The sequence below is a fragment of the Erinaceus europaeus genome, chromosome 19 (genome assembly GCF_950295315.1).
Source record: "Erinaceus europaeus chromosome 19, mEriEur2.1, whole genome shotgun sequence".
Taxonomy (NCBI): domain Eukaryota; kingdom Metazoa; phylum Chordata; class Mammalia; order Eulipotyphla; family Erinaceidae; genus Erinaceus; species Erinaceus europaeus.
This window is the reverse complement of record NC_080180.1, coordinates 49,212,296-49,229,888: the sequence shown is the minus strand read 5'-3', so window position 1 is coordinate 49,229,888 and position 17,593 is coordinate 49,212,296. Positions and strand designations below refer to the sequence as shown.

The 17,593-nt window shown below is 42.7% G+C and overlaps 1 protein-coding gene across 1 annotated transcript in view; it reads right to left on the bottom strand.

Annotated features, from left to right (window-relative positions):
* The window catches only part of DCHS2 (dachsous cadherin-related 2), a 256,998-nt gene that overhangs the window by 21,171 nt on the left and 218,234 nt on the right, over positions 1-17,593 (bottom strand). The window contains exons 15-16 of the mRNA XM_060178924.1: positions 6,069-6,280; positions 3,735-3,886 (exon numbers count right to left, since the gene is read on the bottom strand). Of these exons, the coding sequence (XP_060034907.1) occupies positions 3,735-3,886; positions 6,069-6,280 (364 nt within the window). The remainder of the gene's footprint in view (positions 1-3,734; positions 3,887-6,068; positions 6,281-17,593) is intronic.

The window sequence follows — 17,593 nt, the reverse complement described above, 5'->3', positions numbered from 1 at the left end:
CTGTGACAGAGAGCTTATGTGCACACGTATCCATAAACTACTGCAAAATATATACCTGAAAGCAGGATTACACTAGAGTTTGCAGTGAGTACCTCCCTAACACTTCCTCTCCACTATTCCAAGCTTGGGATCCATGATTGCTCAACAAATTGTTTGGCTTCATATGTTAACTCTCTTTTCAATCACCAGGTTCCAGATGCCACCAGGATGCTGGCTAGGCTTCCCTGGATTGAAGACCCCACCAATGTGTCCTGGAGCTCAGCTTCCCCAGAGACACACCCTACTAGGGAAAGAGAGAGGCAGACTGGGGGTATGGACCGACCAGTCAACGCCCATGTTCAGCGGGGAAGCAATTATAGAAGCCAGACCTTCTACCTTCTGCAACCCTCAACGACCCTGGGTCCATGCTCCCAGAGGGCTAGAGAATGGGAAAGCTACCATGGGAGGGGGTGGGTTATGGGGATTGGGTGGTGGGAATTGTGTGGAGTTGTACCCCTCCTACCTTATGCTTTTGTTCACTAATCCTTTCTTAAATAAAAAATTTAAAAAATAAAAAAACAAACAAACAAACAAAAAAAAAATAATAATGACACTTGGGCTTTTTAGATACCTGGGTTTCTCCCAACCCTCCAAAGAGAAGGCCTGCCCTGTCACTGATACCAACCAAGAGATCTGACTCCGGATCAGTGGCCTCTGAGCAAGCCGCTGCACATCTGCTTTTGTCGTAGAGTAAGAAAATGCCTGCTGCAACTTCCTCAGAGATGAACAGAAGGAGCCGTTCAAACTGTGTGCACAGAGTTTTTCCCAAGAACAGCAAGCAGACTTCTAACAGAAGTGAAAAATAGCGTCATGGACGACCAGGAAGTCAAAACTTCCTGGGACCATAGGCTTCCTGGACACTGATGAAGAAACATGGCTGACAGAACTCCTACCTTCTGCGCCCCCCAAAACAACCTTGATCCCTCCTCCTAGTGGGGGAGAGATGCTAGGAGGAAAAAGATAAGAGGGCTCCGGACTCCAGCTCCATCAGCACCCGGAGAGAAAGGAGGAAAAGTAGAGGAACATGTGGAGGCAGTAATGTTGTTATGAGGGGCTTGGAGGGAAGAGAGGAGTAGATCTGGAAGGAAAAGGGGGCAGTTATGTGTAAGTGTATAAGACAGATAGTTGTAGACATGATGGTCGGCCCATGCCTATAACCTTAGGGGAACTGCAGTGGCTTGCAGTGGGGAGACTGAAGATTCAGAACCCTGAGTGGTGGGAATGGAGTGGATTTATACCCCTGTTGACATGTAATTTTGTAAATCAATATTAAATCACTAATAAAATAAAAAGAAAAAAAGAGGCATGGCTGATGGCTTCATAGGTCTTTCTTCAGAAAGCAACCATAGTACACGGGTGTGCTGTTACTCAAACATGCCTGCAGTGTACATATGTGGTGCACCCCGTTACTTCCTCCACTCACTCAGGTCCCCTAGATTGTCGACCCTACCAACCTCTCTTTTTTTCTCTCTCTTATATGCAGATTTATGTAGTATGGCACTATGAACACAACCAAAGATTTCAATTTGGAAAACAGGACAAGACCTCCCCCTCTTCATCTGAATCTAAATAATTATACATATTAAGATACCTTTTAGCAGTTGAGCCTAAAAGGAAATCCAATGAACAAATACAGATTTAAGCAGATTTAAGCAGTATCAATATACTCAGACATTGACTGTAAGGGAAAAATCCATTGTCAGTACAAGGAAAGATATGTTCTGAGGGGGGGAAATCTTAAAATGCTCCCCCCCCCAGCCTTCTGAGATATAACTGACCAATAACCATATATATCTAAGGTATACATGTGGTGTGTGTGAGTGTGTGTGTGTGTGAGTGTGTTTGAGTATGAGTGTGTGTGTGTGTGTGTGTGTGTGTGTGTGTGTGTGTGTGTGTGTGTATGCCTGCATACACATGCATTGGGAACTGATGATCCAGTCAAGCTGATAAGTACATCTGTCACCTCACATTGTTTCCATTTTCTCCATGGATGTGATGAGAATGCTAAGGGTTTACTCTCTTAGGAAATCTTAGGCCTAAGGGTAAAATATTATTGACTATAGTCACCAGCTGGACATTAGCTCATCAGAATGTATTCATTCTGCAACTTACATCTTCTGCAGAATTTTATTTGTGTGTGTGTGTGTGTGAGAGAGAGAGAGAGAGAACACACCAGAGTGTCACTCTGGCATATGGAATGCCAGGGTTTGAACTCAGGTAGGATTTCATACTTGTAAGCCAAAGCTTTGTCTACTGCCCTTCCTCGGAAACCCTGTTAGTGAAATTTTAAATGCTCTTTGTATCACTAAGCCAGAATATTAAGTAAAACCACAAACAACCCCACACAGTTAACTCAAGAAGCTAATGTCACAATGAAATAAACCCAATAAAAACAGGAAGCAAGTATATAATATAGAAGTACAATAGCATATCAAAGGAATAGAAACTCTGATTGCTAAAAATATATATATATATTTTAAGTATCCCACTAAAACTGCCATTTATCTGAGAGGACTCCCCCTCCCTCTTGTAAAGTCAGTTTAATGACCTTTCATGGAAGGGCTAGACTGTTTCATGGGCATTTAAATTTTTTTCTTTTAATTTTTATTATTTAAAGATTTACTTTAACTTTATTTATTACAGATAAGAGTTTCACATAAGATGGGGGAGAGACAGAGAGAGAGAGAGAGGGCAGTCACAACACAAATCATTGCATGAGGTGCTAGAGAATGAACTGGGGACCTCAGGCAGGAAAGTCCAAAGTTTCCCCAGTGAAGCTATCTCCCCAGCTGCTCTATTTCTTTTCTAGTCTATGAGGCCATACATGTCCCTGATGTGTGGCTAGACTTTTGTTAACCAGGGCTTTTAAAATACTTACATGAAAGGTGACACTATCACTTTCACTCTTAGGAAGTTTGGTATAAAGCTGGTCTCCCTTAGCCTCCATACAAAGATAGTGTCGAATGTGTACTTTTGATGAGATCTTTCCTACTAGAACACAATACTGCAACTGAGCTGAATGGCAGGGTAGAACTTTTATTCACAAAAAAAGAACAAACAATAGAAAGAGGAATACTGTCCAGCCCGCTGTTGGCAAATGCAGTCTTCAGTTCATTAGGCATATCACAAACACCGTTTTGTAAAATGTTTTCCAGGGCTGGGGAGTGATGCGCATCTGTATTACAGTTTAAGTTAGGTCCCCAGTCCCAATCTGCAGGGAGAAGCTTCAAGACTGTTGCTTCAGATGTCTCTCTCTCTCTCTCACCCTCTGTATCTCCCGCTTCCCTCTCATTTTTTCTGTCCTAACAAATAAAAGAAGGGGGGAAAGAGAGAAAAGTCCACTGGGAGTGGAGGGTTTGTCATGCAGACACAGAGTTCCAGTGATAACCCTGGTGTGAATTAAAAAATAATCATAATTGAATTAAATTCTTTTTCTCACTGAGTAGTTAATAGCATCACAAGTTCATTAATTCTCAGAGCTAGAAGGGGGGTCTCTGAGTTCTATTAATCTGACAGCCTTTTCCATATAGCAAGTACTTTGTAAGACTCAGTGTTTCAAGAGTGGTCATAAATTGGATCAAGAGGAAAGATATTTTGCAGTTAAGCACACATCACAGGAAGTCAGGTCCAGAGCAATCAATGATTCCAGAAACATAGCACAGTAGTCTACTTAGTATATCCGAATCTAGACAAACCTGTAGGAGCTGGTGAGCTCATAATCCAGAGCCGTGCTTGTGGTTACCACACCACTCAGTGTGTCCATCTGGAAGGAGGCTCCTTGGTTGCCAGACAGGATGGAGTATTCAACATGGCCATTCAAACTGCTGTCCAGGTCTGTGGCTAGCACCTGCAAGAAACCCACTCCTCCATTAGATAAGGATGGAATCTGGATAGTGGGCTAAGTCTGTTATTCATGCATATGCATTAGGCAAGTCTCTTTCAAAACAAAGATCTAAAGAAAATATCAACAAGCTGCTGAAGCTTATGTTTCACTTTATAATCAGCTAGATAAGGGGTGAGGATAACGCCTTCGGCACACTCATTTCCAAGTAACTTTCAGTAGGAGGATTATATGTTTTGAGTCATAACTTCAGGCAAGAGAAAAAAAAAAAAAAAAACACTCCCAAAGATCCAATCTGCTTGAATAAAAGACTTGTAGTACTGACTATAGGATTTAGGCTAGTACCAGAAAAGGAAGGAAAATTTCAGACTTTCAGTTCTTTTGTTCTTCCTGTTTAAAGTACTGCTAGTAAAGCTAGCCACATGTGGGTGTTTGGTACTATATTAAAAGCCCAATATTAAAAGGATCTATAATAAATTAAACAAAGACCAGATTTGGTGGTAACATATTTAGTTCCTGATCAGTTATCAAAGCTGTGTTGAGGATAGAAGTTTTGCACCAGTTGTCATGGATACATATTATTTTGTCTATATTATATTTTAACCACAAAACTATACTTTTTGTTTGTGAACAAGTTGACAGAGTAACTAATGTTTTTTTTTTTTTGTCTATTTTTATTCTCCATGGCTTTGAGCCTGAGCTTATAACCCTTATTCTTACTCATAAGATATTTCTCCTGAGTGATGTCACAGTGAGTTTTAATTCTAATCCCCTCTCAATATACCTTCATGTGGTATCCAGAGCTCTGCATGGCCCAAGTGGGGGAACTCTGGACCTCATTAGAAGCCAGCTCCTTGGTACACAATGCCAAGGATGCACTGTTCCTTCCCACTGGGACCAGCAGAAAAAGAAATTCATTTGCAACTGGAAAGAACAAAGCTCATGAGTCTATACATTCAAAAGTGTTCCAGAGAACAGGCCAATAGGGGGTACATCAGTTGCAGCCTAAGATATACATGCACTTAAATATATCCATCTAAGTATATATCCACTGTTCTGAGTGAGAAAACATTAGAAATTGCATCTTGATCTCCCTATAATCTCTCACCCCACCCCCCTTTTGGTCTTTGCATTGTCTGTCTTAATTATTATCTTAATGGTAAAGAATGCTCTCATGCATTGTGTTTTTAATGTTGTTTAGCAAAGAGTCAGTTGTTAATGAATGAGAAAGACAAACAGGGATAAATGCCAAGCCTCTTGGGTCAAATTCTTGAAAACTATCACACAGGTGTCTGGGAAAGATGTAGCTTAACGATGTTACTTAAGGTTTTTCAAATGATTACGCTCCAGGAATACACCAAACCACTGAACCTAAATAGGTACCTGTGTGACTAGACCTTCTTTCTCTCTCCCACACTTACCTGCCATCTTACTCCCTCAATGAATCTTGTATGAACTTCAAAGCTTCAACCTGAAGAAGATGGTTTTTGAGATGGGAATCTGCCATCTTCTCTTCAGGTTACTAGCACCTGAATAAATCATTTACCTCACACAAACTCCTGTCCCTTGAATAATTGACCACTGATCAATGAACAACCAACCTTGGCTTTTGGTAGTGCCATGACCAACTATACCTAAATGGAAGGACATGTTTCAGGAAGATCACGTCTGGGTGAAATCTAAGAAGCTACACAACTCTGGGGCATAGCTTCTTCACCTTGTTGCTAACAAGATGAGTCAGTGCTAATTTGTCTCTGTCCTGGTGTCCCATGATTCAAAGATCCAAATTTCCTGAAGAGAACGTATATCTGAGACTGAGGCAGTAGATAATACCAACTGCAGGATGGCGGTGAGAGCAGCTATCACCTGGACTGACAACCTCACAAAGATTGCATTTGACAGAAGAGGTTCAGTTCCTGGAAGGAATTCTATGGGGCTCAATCCAGAACAGGGACACAGGCACAGTGTAGAGATCAAAAGTAAGATGTTAACTACCATAGTCTATAGTATCACCCAACTTACTGAACACTGAACATTGCCCATGCCCTGGAAACAAGGCTTGATTTATGTGCCAGAAAATGACCTTAGATATTCTGAAGTACATTGGGTAATAGTGAGTCAGTCTCACTCTTTCTTTCTCTCTCTCTCATACACACACACACACACACACACGACATATTTCTGTTACCTGTATGATGTGAGCATTGGAGAGCTGGCCTTCTGACACTGACACTTGGTAGACGTCTTGTGTAAAGCGTGGAAAATTGTCATTCACATCTTGTATGGAGACCACTACTTTGCTGTAGGCTCTATGTCCCCGACTTTCAGCTAAAATGATGAGTTGTACTTCCTTTCTGACTTCAAAATCAAGAAATTTGGGTTCTTTCACGGTGAGTTCTCCTAATTTTATTCCCATGGAAAAGGTAAATAAAAGAGAATGACAACATAGTTCTTATTTAAAACATCCCAAATCACCTTTGCCTTATCTGCTCATTGACTTACCTGTCAGTCTGTCCTTAGAGTGTCCTCCCACTGGGATAACATCCCTCCCCACCCACTGGGACACTGTGAAAAGAACTGAGAACTTACAGATGTCAGAAGTATTCAAATGTGGAGGAGGGAAAGCAATTATAAAATGTCTGAAATCTGGGAACTATAAATTAAATCACCCTTCTCATTCCATAATTAGTCCATTCCTATGTCCAAGAAATCTATTATTCAAATCCCCCTTGACATGACCTTTCCCCACCCTTTCTATCACTGTCTTTCCCCCGGTCATCCATATTTCTTACCTTGCTCCTCTACCCCATGCTAGTCACTTGACTGTCCTCCCACCAATTAAATAATAATAATAATAAATACATTTGCTACTGTCCTGCCCAAACCCAATCAAAGGATTCTCAGTTGTTGTGATCAAATTAAGCATCATTAGCCTCCAGAGGTCTTACTAGCTGAGGCATCTCACTTCACAAGCCTCACCTGTCAGTGCTCCACTGAGCCTTCTCTATTCTGGCCCCAACACTCCCAAATGTTCTCTTCTTCATCTCAGAGTTGGTATGCAAGCTTCTCAATCTCTCTGGAATAGCCATTACTTGGGGGATCTTCCCAGACCACACTCTCCCTCCTGTTACTACATCAGCCCCTAAGTGCCAGCAGGTCCTTGTTCGCCTGGTAATCTCTGCTTGGCTCAGAAGTGCTGTGAGGCAAGGATTTTGCCTGCTTTCGACATCATATCCCCAATGGCCACTTCAGATTCTGATGTATGGAAAACTGACTCCTATGGGCTACACCATGCTCGTTTCTCCCCCCAAATTAAAAATTACACTCCACGAGATCATTCCTTCTCTAACTTTTATTCTGTATTTTCTGCCCCTTTACAACCATCTTTTAAAAAAGATTTACCTGCTAGGGCTAGGTGGTAGCATACCTGGGAGAGGATGCATATTACATGCACAAGAAGCCAGGGTAGAAACCCCAGTCCCCACCTGCAGAGGAGAAGCTTCACGAGTGGTAAGTGCTATGATCTCTCTCACTTGCTCTTTTACCCTTCCTTTGTTTTTTTTTTTTTTTAGTATTTTATTTATTTACTTATTTATTAGACAGAGAGAGAAATCGAGAGGGAAGACGGACATCACCTGAAGCACTGCTTCACTGCTAGCAAACTCCCCCTGCCCCTTTAAGGTAGGGACAGGGGCTTAAACCTGGGTCCTTATACATTTTAATATGTACACTCAATCAGGTGTGCCACAGCCTGGCCCCTCTCTCCCCGTCTATCTCACTTGGTCTCACCCTCTATCAAAAAGAAAAATGGGGGCCGAGCGGTAGTGCACAAGGTGCGAAGTGAAAGGACTAGCTAAGGATCCTAGTTTGAACCCCGGCCCCCCACATGCAGGCGTGTCATGGGTGGTGAAGCAGGTCTGCAGGTGTCTATCTTTCTCTCCCCCTCTCTGGCTTCCCCTTCCTTTCTTGATTTCTCTCTGTCCTATCCAACAACAACAAAGGCAGCAATAATAACAACAAGGACAACAAAGTAAGGAGAGAAAAAGAAAGAAAGAAGGAAAGGAAGGAAGGAAGGAAGGAAGGAAGGAAGGAAGGAAGGAAGGAAGAAAGAAAGAGAGAAAAATGGCCACCAGGAGCAGTGGCATTGTCAGGTAGGCATTGAGGTCCAGTAGCAAAGAAAGATAAAAAGAAAAAAATTATTTATTTTTGAAAGAGAAAGAGGGCGGGAGGACTCCTCCAGGGATCGAATCTAGGGCCTTACACATGCAAAGCACCCATCCTATTGCTGAGTCACCTTTCCCAGCCACAACAAATCAAATGTCTTACTAAAGTCATTGTCATCATTATGACTTGCTTTATTCTCACTGTCAGGCAAATGGAGATGCTCTTAATGAACATTGTTTGGAGTTTGAGAAACCTGAAATGAAGCCTAGGTTCTAGACCTGACTACTTGAGTCAGATCCATCACCTAGATAGACCTGGACTTAGTAATTCTGGTTTACAGAGCTGAGTTTCCTTGTCTATAAGACGTTCATCATGGTGTCACAGGGTAGTGGTGACAGTGCTGCAATGCCTATTCCAACTGCTTCTCTGTATTATGACGACACAGGTCTAGTGTTCTGTTCATGTGCCTCTTCCCCTCCATCACCAGACACAGATATTTATATCATAGTAAGCACTGAATTTAACAGACTATTAAAAGTCTGCTCTTCTGAGCCAGAGAACTATTTCACAGAGGAGTATGTACACCTTATGATGCATGCAGACCAAGTGCAAGTCCCAGACCCACATGGAAGCACCATGATGATGAGGCTCTGGTGCTATTCTCCATATGCCTCCCCCAATCTCTATTATTATTATTTTATTTTTCTTCACCAGAGCACTGCTCAGCTCTGGCTTATGGTGTAGTGCGAGTCTCAACTTGGGACTTTAGGGCCTCAAACATGAAAAGTCCTTTGTGTAATCATTATGCTATCTCCTCCATCCCTGCCTCTCAATCTCTTTCCCTCTCCATTTTTATCTGAATGAAAAATGTCAGCCCAGGAGCTGTGAAATTATACATACACGAGGTCTTGGACAGATGGACACACACGCACGCACGCACACACACACGACTGCTCTTCTGGTAAGAGCACCTTCACTGAGTTTGAAAATATGCCTGAGAAGTCACAGTTCTGAGTGCTTCCCCCCATTTCTGAGTGTTCTATCTAAGCCAGTTTCCCTACAGAACCAGCCTGTTGTAAGATAACTTCAGGCGACTATATATATTAAGATGCCACTGACTCCCAAACACTATCTCAACATTCTAGTTTTGTATTGAGTGTTTTGGAGATGGGATTTAATAACTTCTTTTATAATTAAGAATAATCAAGAAGTCATATGTGAAGAACTTACTATATTACTATATACTTCATATATCATTTTGATTGTCGTCAGATTTTGGGGGGTGGGATTTTAATAACTTCTCTTACAAGAAAGAATAATGTTAAGACCTGAATATAATTAGCATATGACTGACATCAAGTCAAGAGCATATGGCAGACGTATGCAAACCCACAAGGGATAGTGGGTGTACAGGAAGTTATTTAAGTGAGTGTCTGGGGGAAATCCAGTTCTCTGTTCCTGCTGCTCTTCACTTGCTTGCCTTCTCCTCAGGATCCATCACGCTGGTTCCCCCAGGGCCTGAACTCGTGTATCTGAACACTGGGAACTAAATTTAAGGACTCATGGCTCCTGCTATATGTCTTAGCTAGCCCTCTACTATTTCTATTTCATGGTTTTCATGTGCCTGAATTACCCGCGTTGTAATAAACTGCCATTTGTTAGACCGCAGCCAAAACGTTTCAATTACTGTAGAATAATCAAAAAGTCATATTCTATATGAAGAACTCACTATATGACTAAATACTTGATAAATGATTTTGATTCACTCGCATCATACACATTCCGAACAAAATTCAAAATGATTATTCACAAGTCACAGTCTGATAGTACCAACACTCAAAAACTAGAGTGGATCTAAGTACTGGCAGCTGGAGACTCATTAAGGCACATTATGATCAGCTGAAAATTTCAGGAGCTGGACTTTAGAAACTGAGGAAACAAGAGCTGCACCCCAAACAGCAGAGGAACCCCAGTTTGAGGTGGGTCCAGAGGCTTCATCAGAGCCCTGTCTCTATCAGAGCCCCCTCAGCTTGCTGTCACGTTTGTTCTATTTGTACAGGAGGAAAGTAAAGGACCACAATGCCAAATTGCCAGTGTCACTTAGTAGAGCAAGTGCCAACCGCAGAGCAGATCAAAGTGGATTTTTTTCTTGTAATAAAAGGCTTATGTTCAGGCTCTGATAATTGGAATTTTGCACTTGGAGTGGAGCTGAAGTTCTAAGGCTTTCCTTGGTTTTTATTTTCAATATAGTAACTGGCATATGCTGTGCAAGCTCCACAAGCAGAGAAGGCGGCGGCCAGTCTGTCAGACAGCTCACCGTGGGCACATCTACTAGACTGACATGTCACCTTGGGTGGCGTCTGTGTCTTCTGCTCAGAGACATCAAGGACTTCATGTCACCAGGAGGGGGGAGAGTCTGTCAGACAGCTCACCGTGGGCACATCTACTAGACTGACATGTCACCTTGGGTGGCGTCTGTGTCTTCTGCTCAGAGACATCAAGGACTTCATGTCACCAGGAGGGGGGAGAGTCTGTCAGACAGCTCACCGTGGGCACATCTACTAGACTGACATGTCACCTTGGGTGGCGTCTGTGTCTTCTGCTCAGAGACATCAAGGACTTCATGTCACCAGGAGGGGGGAGAGTCTGTCAGACAGCTCACCGTGGGCACATCTACTAGACTGACATGTCACCTTGGGTGGCGTCTGTGTCTTCTGCTCAGAGACATCAAGGACTTCATGTCACCAGGAGGGGGGAGAGTCTGTCAGACAGCTCACCGTGGGCACATCTACTAGACTGACATGTCACCTTGGGTGGTGTCTGTGTCTTCTGCTCAGAGACATCAAGGACTTCATGTCACCAGGAGGGGGGAGAGTACTACAGGACTCTATCTAATAGCAAGGGCAGAAATCCACACTTCCTTTCAAGTAAGAAGCTTTTGAACACCAAGCCTGTGCCTCTGTGTTCGCATGCCAGTTATATAATGACTTGAGTGTGAGACTCTAGCAATAGTTTCCTCCTCATGTGCGTGTGCATACATAGCTTTGGTCCAGGCTATAAAATATGCATCAAGGCAAGATTAAGACTCTGTAAAAGTATTAATCCCCCAGTAAGGAAATTAAGAAAAAGACTGCATACTTTAAGTGTTTGAGACAGTCAGGTGACCTCGATTAAGTCTTACGTGCAGGAGCCTATGTGCATAGCCAGAGCAGAAGGTGAGGGCCACCTGTGCTGCCCAAAAGCACTTCCACGCTCTTCTGCCAGAACCGCATCCTTGAAACACTGAGAGTTTAATCGCTTCTGTTTTGTGCCCATCTATGAAATAATGAAGTGACTACTCATCTTGTATTCACACAGATCAGCCAGACTCCCAAACTTCTGCTGACTTAGATCTGAGATGTCCTAAGCCAGAGCAAAAAGAAGATGTGATATAAAAATGACCTTTGGGTTTACGCATACCAAGAGTGGGCAAACTGCAAAAAAAAAAAAAAAAAAAGGGCAGAAAATACAGCATTCATCAGCAACCCACCTAGTCGTGACTTACTGAAAGAAAATCACCCGTAAAATGGTTTTCATCACATTTCTACCCTTGGAGATCCACTCTGTAGATCTACCACCCATACTTGTTTTCTGTTTTAACCAGCATGTGGTCTAAAAGACATACAGGGAGTCGGGCGGTAGCGCAGTGGGTTAAGCGCACATGGCAGAAAGTACTAGGACCGGCATAAGGATCCTGGTTCAAGCCCCCAGCTCCCCATCTTCAGGGGAGTCGCTTCACAGGCGGTGAAGCAGGTCTACAGGTGTCTATCTTTCTCTCCCCTTCTGTGTCTTCCCCTCCTCTCTCTATTTCTCTCTGTCCTATCCAACAACAATGACATCAATAACAACCACAGTATCTACAACAATAAAACAACAAGGCGCAAAGTGCAAGGACTGGTCTAAGGATCCCGGTTCGAGCCCCGGCTCCCCACCTGCAGGGGAGTCGCTTCACAAGCGGTGAAGCAGGTCTGCAGATGTCTGTCTTTCTCTCCTCCTCTCTGTCTTCCCCTCCTCTTTCCATTTCTCTCTGTCCTATTCAACAATGATGACATCAATAACAATAATAACTACAACAATAAAAAACAAAGGCAACAAAAGGGAATAAATAAAATTTTAAAAAAACAAAATGCTTTGTAGATTACATGTGTGTACTGAAATGCATTATGATGTTGACAGAGTAGTAAAGAATCATCAGAGGATGAAATAAATGAAAAAAGAATCTATTTATTAAAAAATAAATAATTAAAGTCCCAAGATTTTTTTCTTCTTTTTTAACGGGGGGAGGTGCGGGGGGGCGGGGAAGGGGGGGTAATGGTTTAGAGTAAATACAGCTGTTGGTTCATGTGTAAAATTTCTCAGTTTTCTATAAAACACTCTCACCCCCAGTCTAGGTCCTTCTCCACCATCACACACCAGGACCTGAAAGCCCACTCCCCCAGAGTCCTTTGCGTTGGTCCAATAGTTCCAAGGATAGTTCTAATGTAACCTACTACCTTCAAAGAAGAATGAATATGGGATGATCTCACTCATGGACAGAACTTAGGAAGCAAAAGCAGAAAGGGGAAACACGAAGTAAAACTTGGACTAGATCGATGTATTGTATCAAACCAAAGAACTCAGGGGAAAAGAGGGCAGAGAGCAGGTGGGGGCAAGGGAGTGCTTTCAGGTCCTGGTGCACAATGGCGAACCCAACCTGGGGGTGAGGGTGTTCTGCAGGCACCTGTCTTGGTGAGACGAGAAAGTGTACCCATGCGCCAACAACTATCCTGTAAATTAGTAACATCTCCGGCAGAAAAGAAAGAAAGGAAAGAAAGTTGTCTCTGACAGCTGCCTAGGGTGTAGGAGACAAGGGAAGAAGACTGAACGCACATAAAATGAAGGGTCCAATAGGGAAGCAAGAATAAAGCTCGAGCCAAATAGTTCTCCTGGATAGTGTGCCTGTTTTGTCATGCAGACAGCCCCAGGGGAGCCAGGCCCCGCCACACTGGAGGGAGTTTTGGTGCTGAGGGGCTCGCCCGCCCCTCCATCCTGGTCCACGTCTCTGCGTATCCAGCACAGTGAAGGCCCCCGTGATGATAAAAAAAATCCTATTAATAAAGCGTTAAGCCCAAAGGCAACATATGCTCCAAATGAGTGGCTAATATTTTTAAACCAAAACAAATTAAATCTAGCTAGGGGAAAACTTGCTTTTTTTTTTTTTTTGACATTGCTATTGGTTAAAAATGAAGAAAAAAAGTCTCTTTCCTGATTTTATTAGCTTACTTATGGTAGCTATGCTGCCAGAGCTGTATTTGCAAAGCATAAAAAAAACAAAAGGAAAAATAAAGTCAATAATTAATTTATGCTAGTCCGCTTATAACACATCCAGGTAATTTTCAGAATGAAAAGTAAATCCTCTTTAAAACATAGACTGTAAAGGGGATATTTACTCACAGTGTGTGAATAAATCTTTCCTTGGGAACAATTCCAAAGGGTGTGTGTACATAAGTACTTAATGAACAGGTAGAATTATTAGCATATTAGCACAAGATCAGTAACAGCCAACATATTCATGAAGAATACGAAGGTGAGGTGAATACTGAGGCTGGAAGCAGGGGACAGCTTCCCTGATATGGAAACCTAGAATAAAAGAGGTCACATAGGCTCCTAAGCTGAATGTGGGCCCCGGATTAGATCAAACCAATGGGGTTTACAGTCAACAATATTTATACACCTTTCCCATATTTGGGAGCTACTCTCTTCCCTGATCCAGCTTTCTGGTCCTTTTTCCAGCTATGACATCATCTCCCCAGACAATAACTTAAATCCAATTGCATATCAGATGTCAAGCTCAGGAAAACAAACAAACAAACAAAAACTAGTATAGTAATGGGCTCTTTAGAACACAACTAAAATATGACTACTAACTATCTACATAATGGAACCCCCCCCCCAACTCTTCATATGAACTTTTCCAGCCTTTAGGTTCATGATTAGTCAACAATTTGTTTGGCTCTGTATGTTAACTCTTTTTTTAGCCACCAGGTTCCAGATGCTAACAGGATGCCAACTGGACTTCCCTGGACAGAGGACTCTACCAATGTGTCCTGGAGTCATGCTTCCCCAGAGCCCCACCCCACTAGAGAAAGAGAGAGACAGGCTGGGAGTATGGATCAACTTGTCAATGCCCATGTTCAGCAGGGAAGTAATTACAGAAGCCAGACCTTCCACCTTCTACACCCCATAATGACCCTTGGTTCATATTCCCTGAGGGATAAAGAATAAGAAAGCTATCAGGGGAGGGGATGGGATATGGAGTTCTGGTGGTGGGAACTGTGTGGAGTTGTACCCCTCATATCCTATGGTTTTTGTCAGCGTTTCCTTTTTATAAATAAAAATTAAAAGAAAAAGAAATAAACCAACATAATTGTTGGCGGTTGGTGTGTGAATGGACAAAGACAGATGGAAAGGTATGGATAATCTTGTGAAGAGTCATGAAGCAGGGCTGGCTTCATGCCTGAGGCTCTGAAGCCCCCAGTTCAATCACCAGCATCACTGTAAATCAGAGCTGAGCAGTGCTTTGGTCTCTTTCTCTGTGTGTTTGTCTCTCTCTGTCTCTCTGTCCTCCCCCTCAATAAAGTAAATAAAATCCATATTTTTAAAAGGGACACGAAGCATGTGACATTTTACAGTAATGCTACTAGTCAGAGAGAAAGTACAGGCTTGAGCAAATGGCAGTTTGAAAAACAGAACAGGGAACGAAGGGGGACAGGAGGGAGGGAAGTGCTGTCATCCCTAACTCAAGACACAAGACACACAAGACCCAGTTTTAAAATGGGACTGCAGATGTAAATGTGAATCATGGGGGTACTACAGAACATTAAAGAGAAAATGTTCAGGAGGTCATGCACACTGCGGTAAGGAGGGAAAGGCAACTACTGGATGGCTTCACTCATATGCGGAATACAGAGAATTGAAACATATAAAATTCAAAAAGAATAAAAGAGAAGCCGAGAGAAAGAAAACACAAAGTGAAACTTAGACTGGGTGTGGTGCATCGCACCAAAGCAAAGCACTCTGGGGAAAGAGGGGGAGGCTATGATAAAGCTCTGGAGTCCTGTGCATGGTGGTGGGAAAGGGTGTATGTTGGGGGAGACAGTGCTTTGCAGACACCTGCGATGGGGAGATAAGAAACTGTACGCATGCGTAAACAGCAGTACTGGAAACCAATAACCGCCCCAGTAAAGTGATTTTAAAAAATACAGCTGTGCAACAAACAAAAAAGATTTTTTTTTTAAGTAGCCAAACTTGAGAAACAACAGACTGTTTCCAACACCCTGTGGATACTATAGGTACTGGGTATGGTGTGGAACTATAGCCTTGTAATCTTACAATCTTACAAACCACTATTAAGTCACTAATTAAACATGACTTTAGAGTAGGAAACGATTTCTTTTTTTTCTTTCTCTCTTTCTTTCTTTTTCCCTCCCTCCCTTCTTTCTTTCCTTCCTCCCTCCCTCCCTTCCTTCCTTTTGCCTCCAGGGTTATAACTGGGGTTCAGTGCCAGCACTACAAACAACTGCTCATGGTGGCCATTTTCGTTTTTATTGGCCAGGACAGATAGAAACTGAGTGAAGAGGGAGACAGACATCTGCAGTCCTCCTTCACCACTTGCGAAGCAACTCCCCTGCCTATGAGGAACTGGACACTTGAACTGGAACCCTTGCACAGTTCTATGTGTGTTTAACCCAGTGTGGCATGTCCGGCCCCCTAGGGAATGACTACTTAAACAGATTATTAAAAAGGCATATCTTGGGAGTCGGGCAGAAGTGCAGCGGGTTAAGCACACATGGCGCGAAGCACAAGGACCGGCTTAAGGATCCCAGTTCGAGTCCTCAGCTCCCCACCTGCAGGGGAGTCAATTCACAGGCGGTGAAGCAGGATTGCAGGTGTCTATCTGTCTCTCTCCCTCTCTGTCTTCCCCTCCTCTCTCCATTTCTCTCTGTCCTATCTAACAATGACAACATCAATAATAACTACAACAACAATAAAAAGGGCAACAAAAAGGAAAATAATATAGTAAATAAATATAAATAAATAAAAAGGCACATCTTGAAAGTAAAATGTCAATTAATTCTAACTCATTATAAATAAAACAAGCTATTGAGAATGAAAAACTCATACATACAAAATTATCTGCAACAAAAAGACACAATGAGTATTAATAAAATGTTTTTTAAATCCTTAAACTTCAGAAAGTAAACATAAACAACACGGCAGAAAAACAGGCAAAAACTGGTCCTCTTATCTCTGGAGAGTTCCTGGCTTTTTACTTCACTGTTATCTAGTCTTAACCTATCATCTTGTGACTTTTTCACAATGAGATTCTTTGAAATGCCTGTCAGCATGGAGGATTACTTAATTGAAAAGTGGAGAGTTTTCTGGAAATGACCTGTCTGGACTACCCACAGGAAGACTTTAACCTGTGTTTTATTTATTTAGCAAAACACTGTTTAATTTAGGTTTATGGTGGTGCTGGGACTTGAACCTGAGAGTTCAGTGCCCCAGGATGAAAACTGTTTGCATAGCCATTATCCTACTTCTCCAGCACTTGGTCTACATTTCAGAGACTCTTTTTTTTTTTTTTTTTAAATATTTGTTGTTTATTTATTCCCTTTTGTTGCCCTTGTTGTTTTATTGTTGTAGTTATTATTGTTGTTGTTGTTGGATAGGACAGAGAGAAATGGAGAGAGGAGGGGAAGACAGAGAGGAGGAGAGAAAGACACCTGCAGACCTGCTTCACCGCCTGTGAAGCGACTCCCCTGCAGGTGGGGAGCCGGGGCTCGACCGGGATCCTTATGCTGGTCCTTATGCTTTGCGCCACCTGCGCTTAACCCGCTGCGCTACAGCCCGACTCCCTCAGAGACTCTTAAATGATAAGGCCAGGAGCTAAGAGGTGTGGCATGCCTGGTAAAGCATGTAAGTTACAATGCACAAGAACCCACGTTCAGCCCCCAGTCCCTTCCCCACCTGCAGGGGGGAAGTCTTTTAAAAAAATTTTTAAATTTATTATTATCTTTATTTATTGGATAGATAGCCAGAAATCAAGAGGGAGGGGGTAATAGAGAGGGAGAGAGACAGAGAGACACCTGCAGCCCTGCTTCACCACTCGTAAAGCTTTCCCCCTGCAGGTGGGGACCAGGGGCTAGAACCCAGGTCCTTGTACATTGTAATACATGTGCTCAACCAGGTACGCCACCACCCAGCTCCGGGGGGGAATCTTTATGATCACTGAAGCAGTGCTACAGATTTCTTTTGCCCTCTCTCTCTCTCTTTCCTTTTTTTTTTTTTTGCCTCTAGGGTTTTCACTGGGGCTTGGTACCTGCACTACAAATCCACTGCTCCTGGAGACCTCTTTCTTCCTTTTTTTTTTTTTTTGTTCTCATTTTATCGAATAGGACAGAGAGAAATTGAGAGGGAAGGGGAGATTGAGAAAGTGAAAGATAGAAACCTGCAGACCTGCTTCACCAC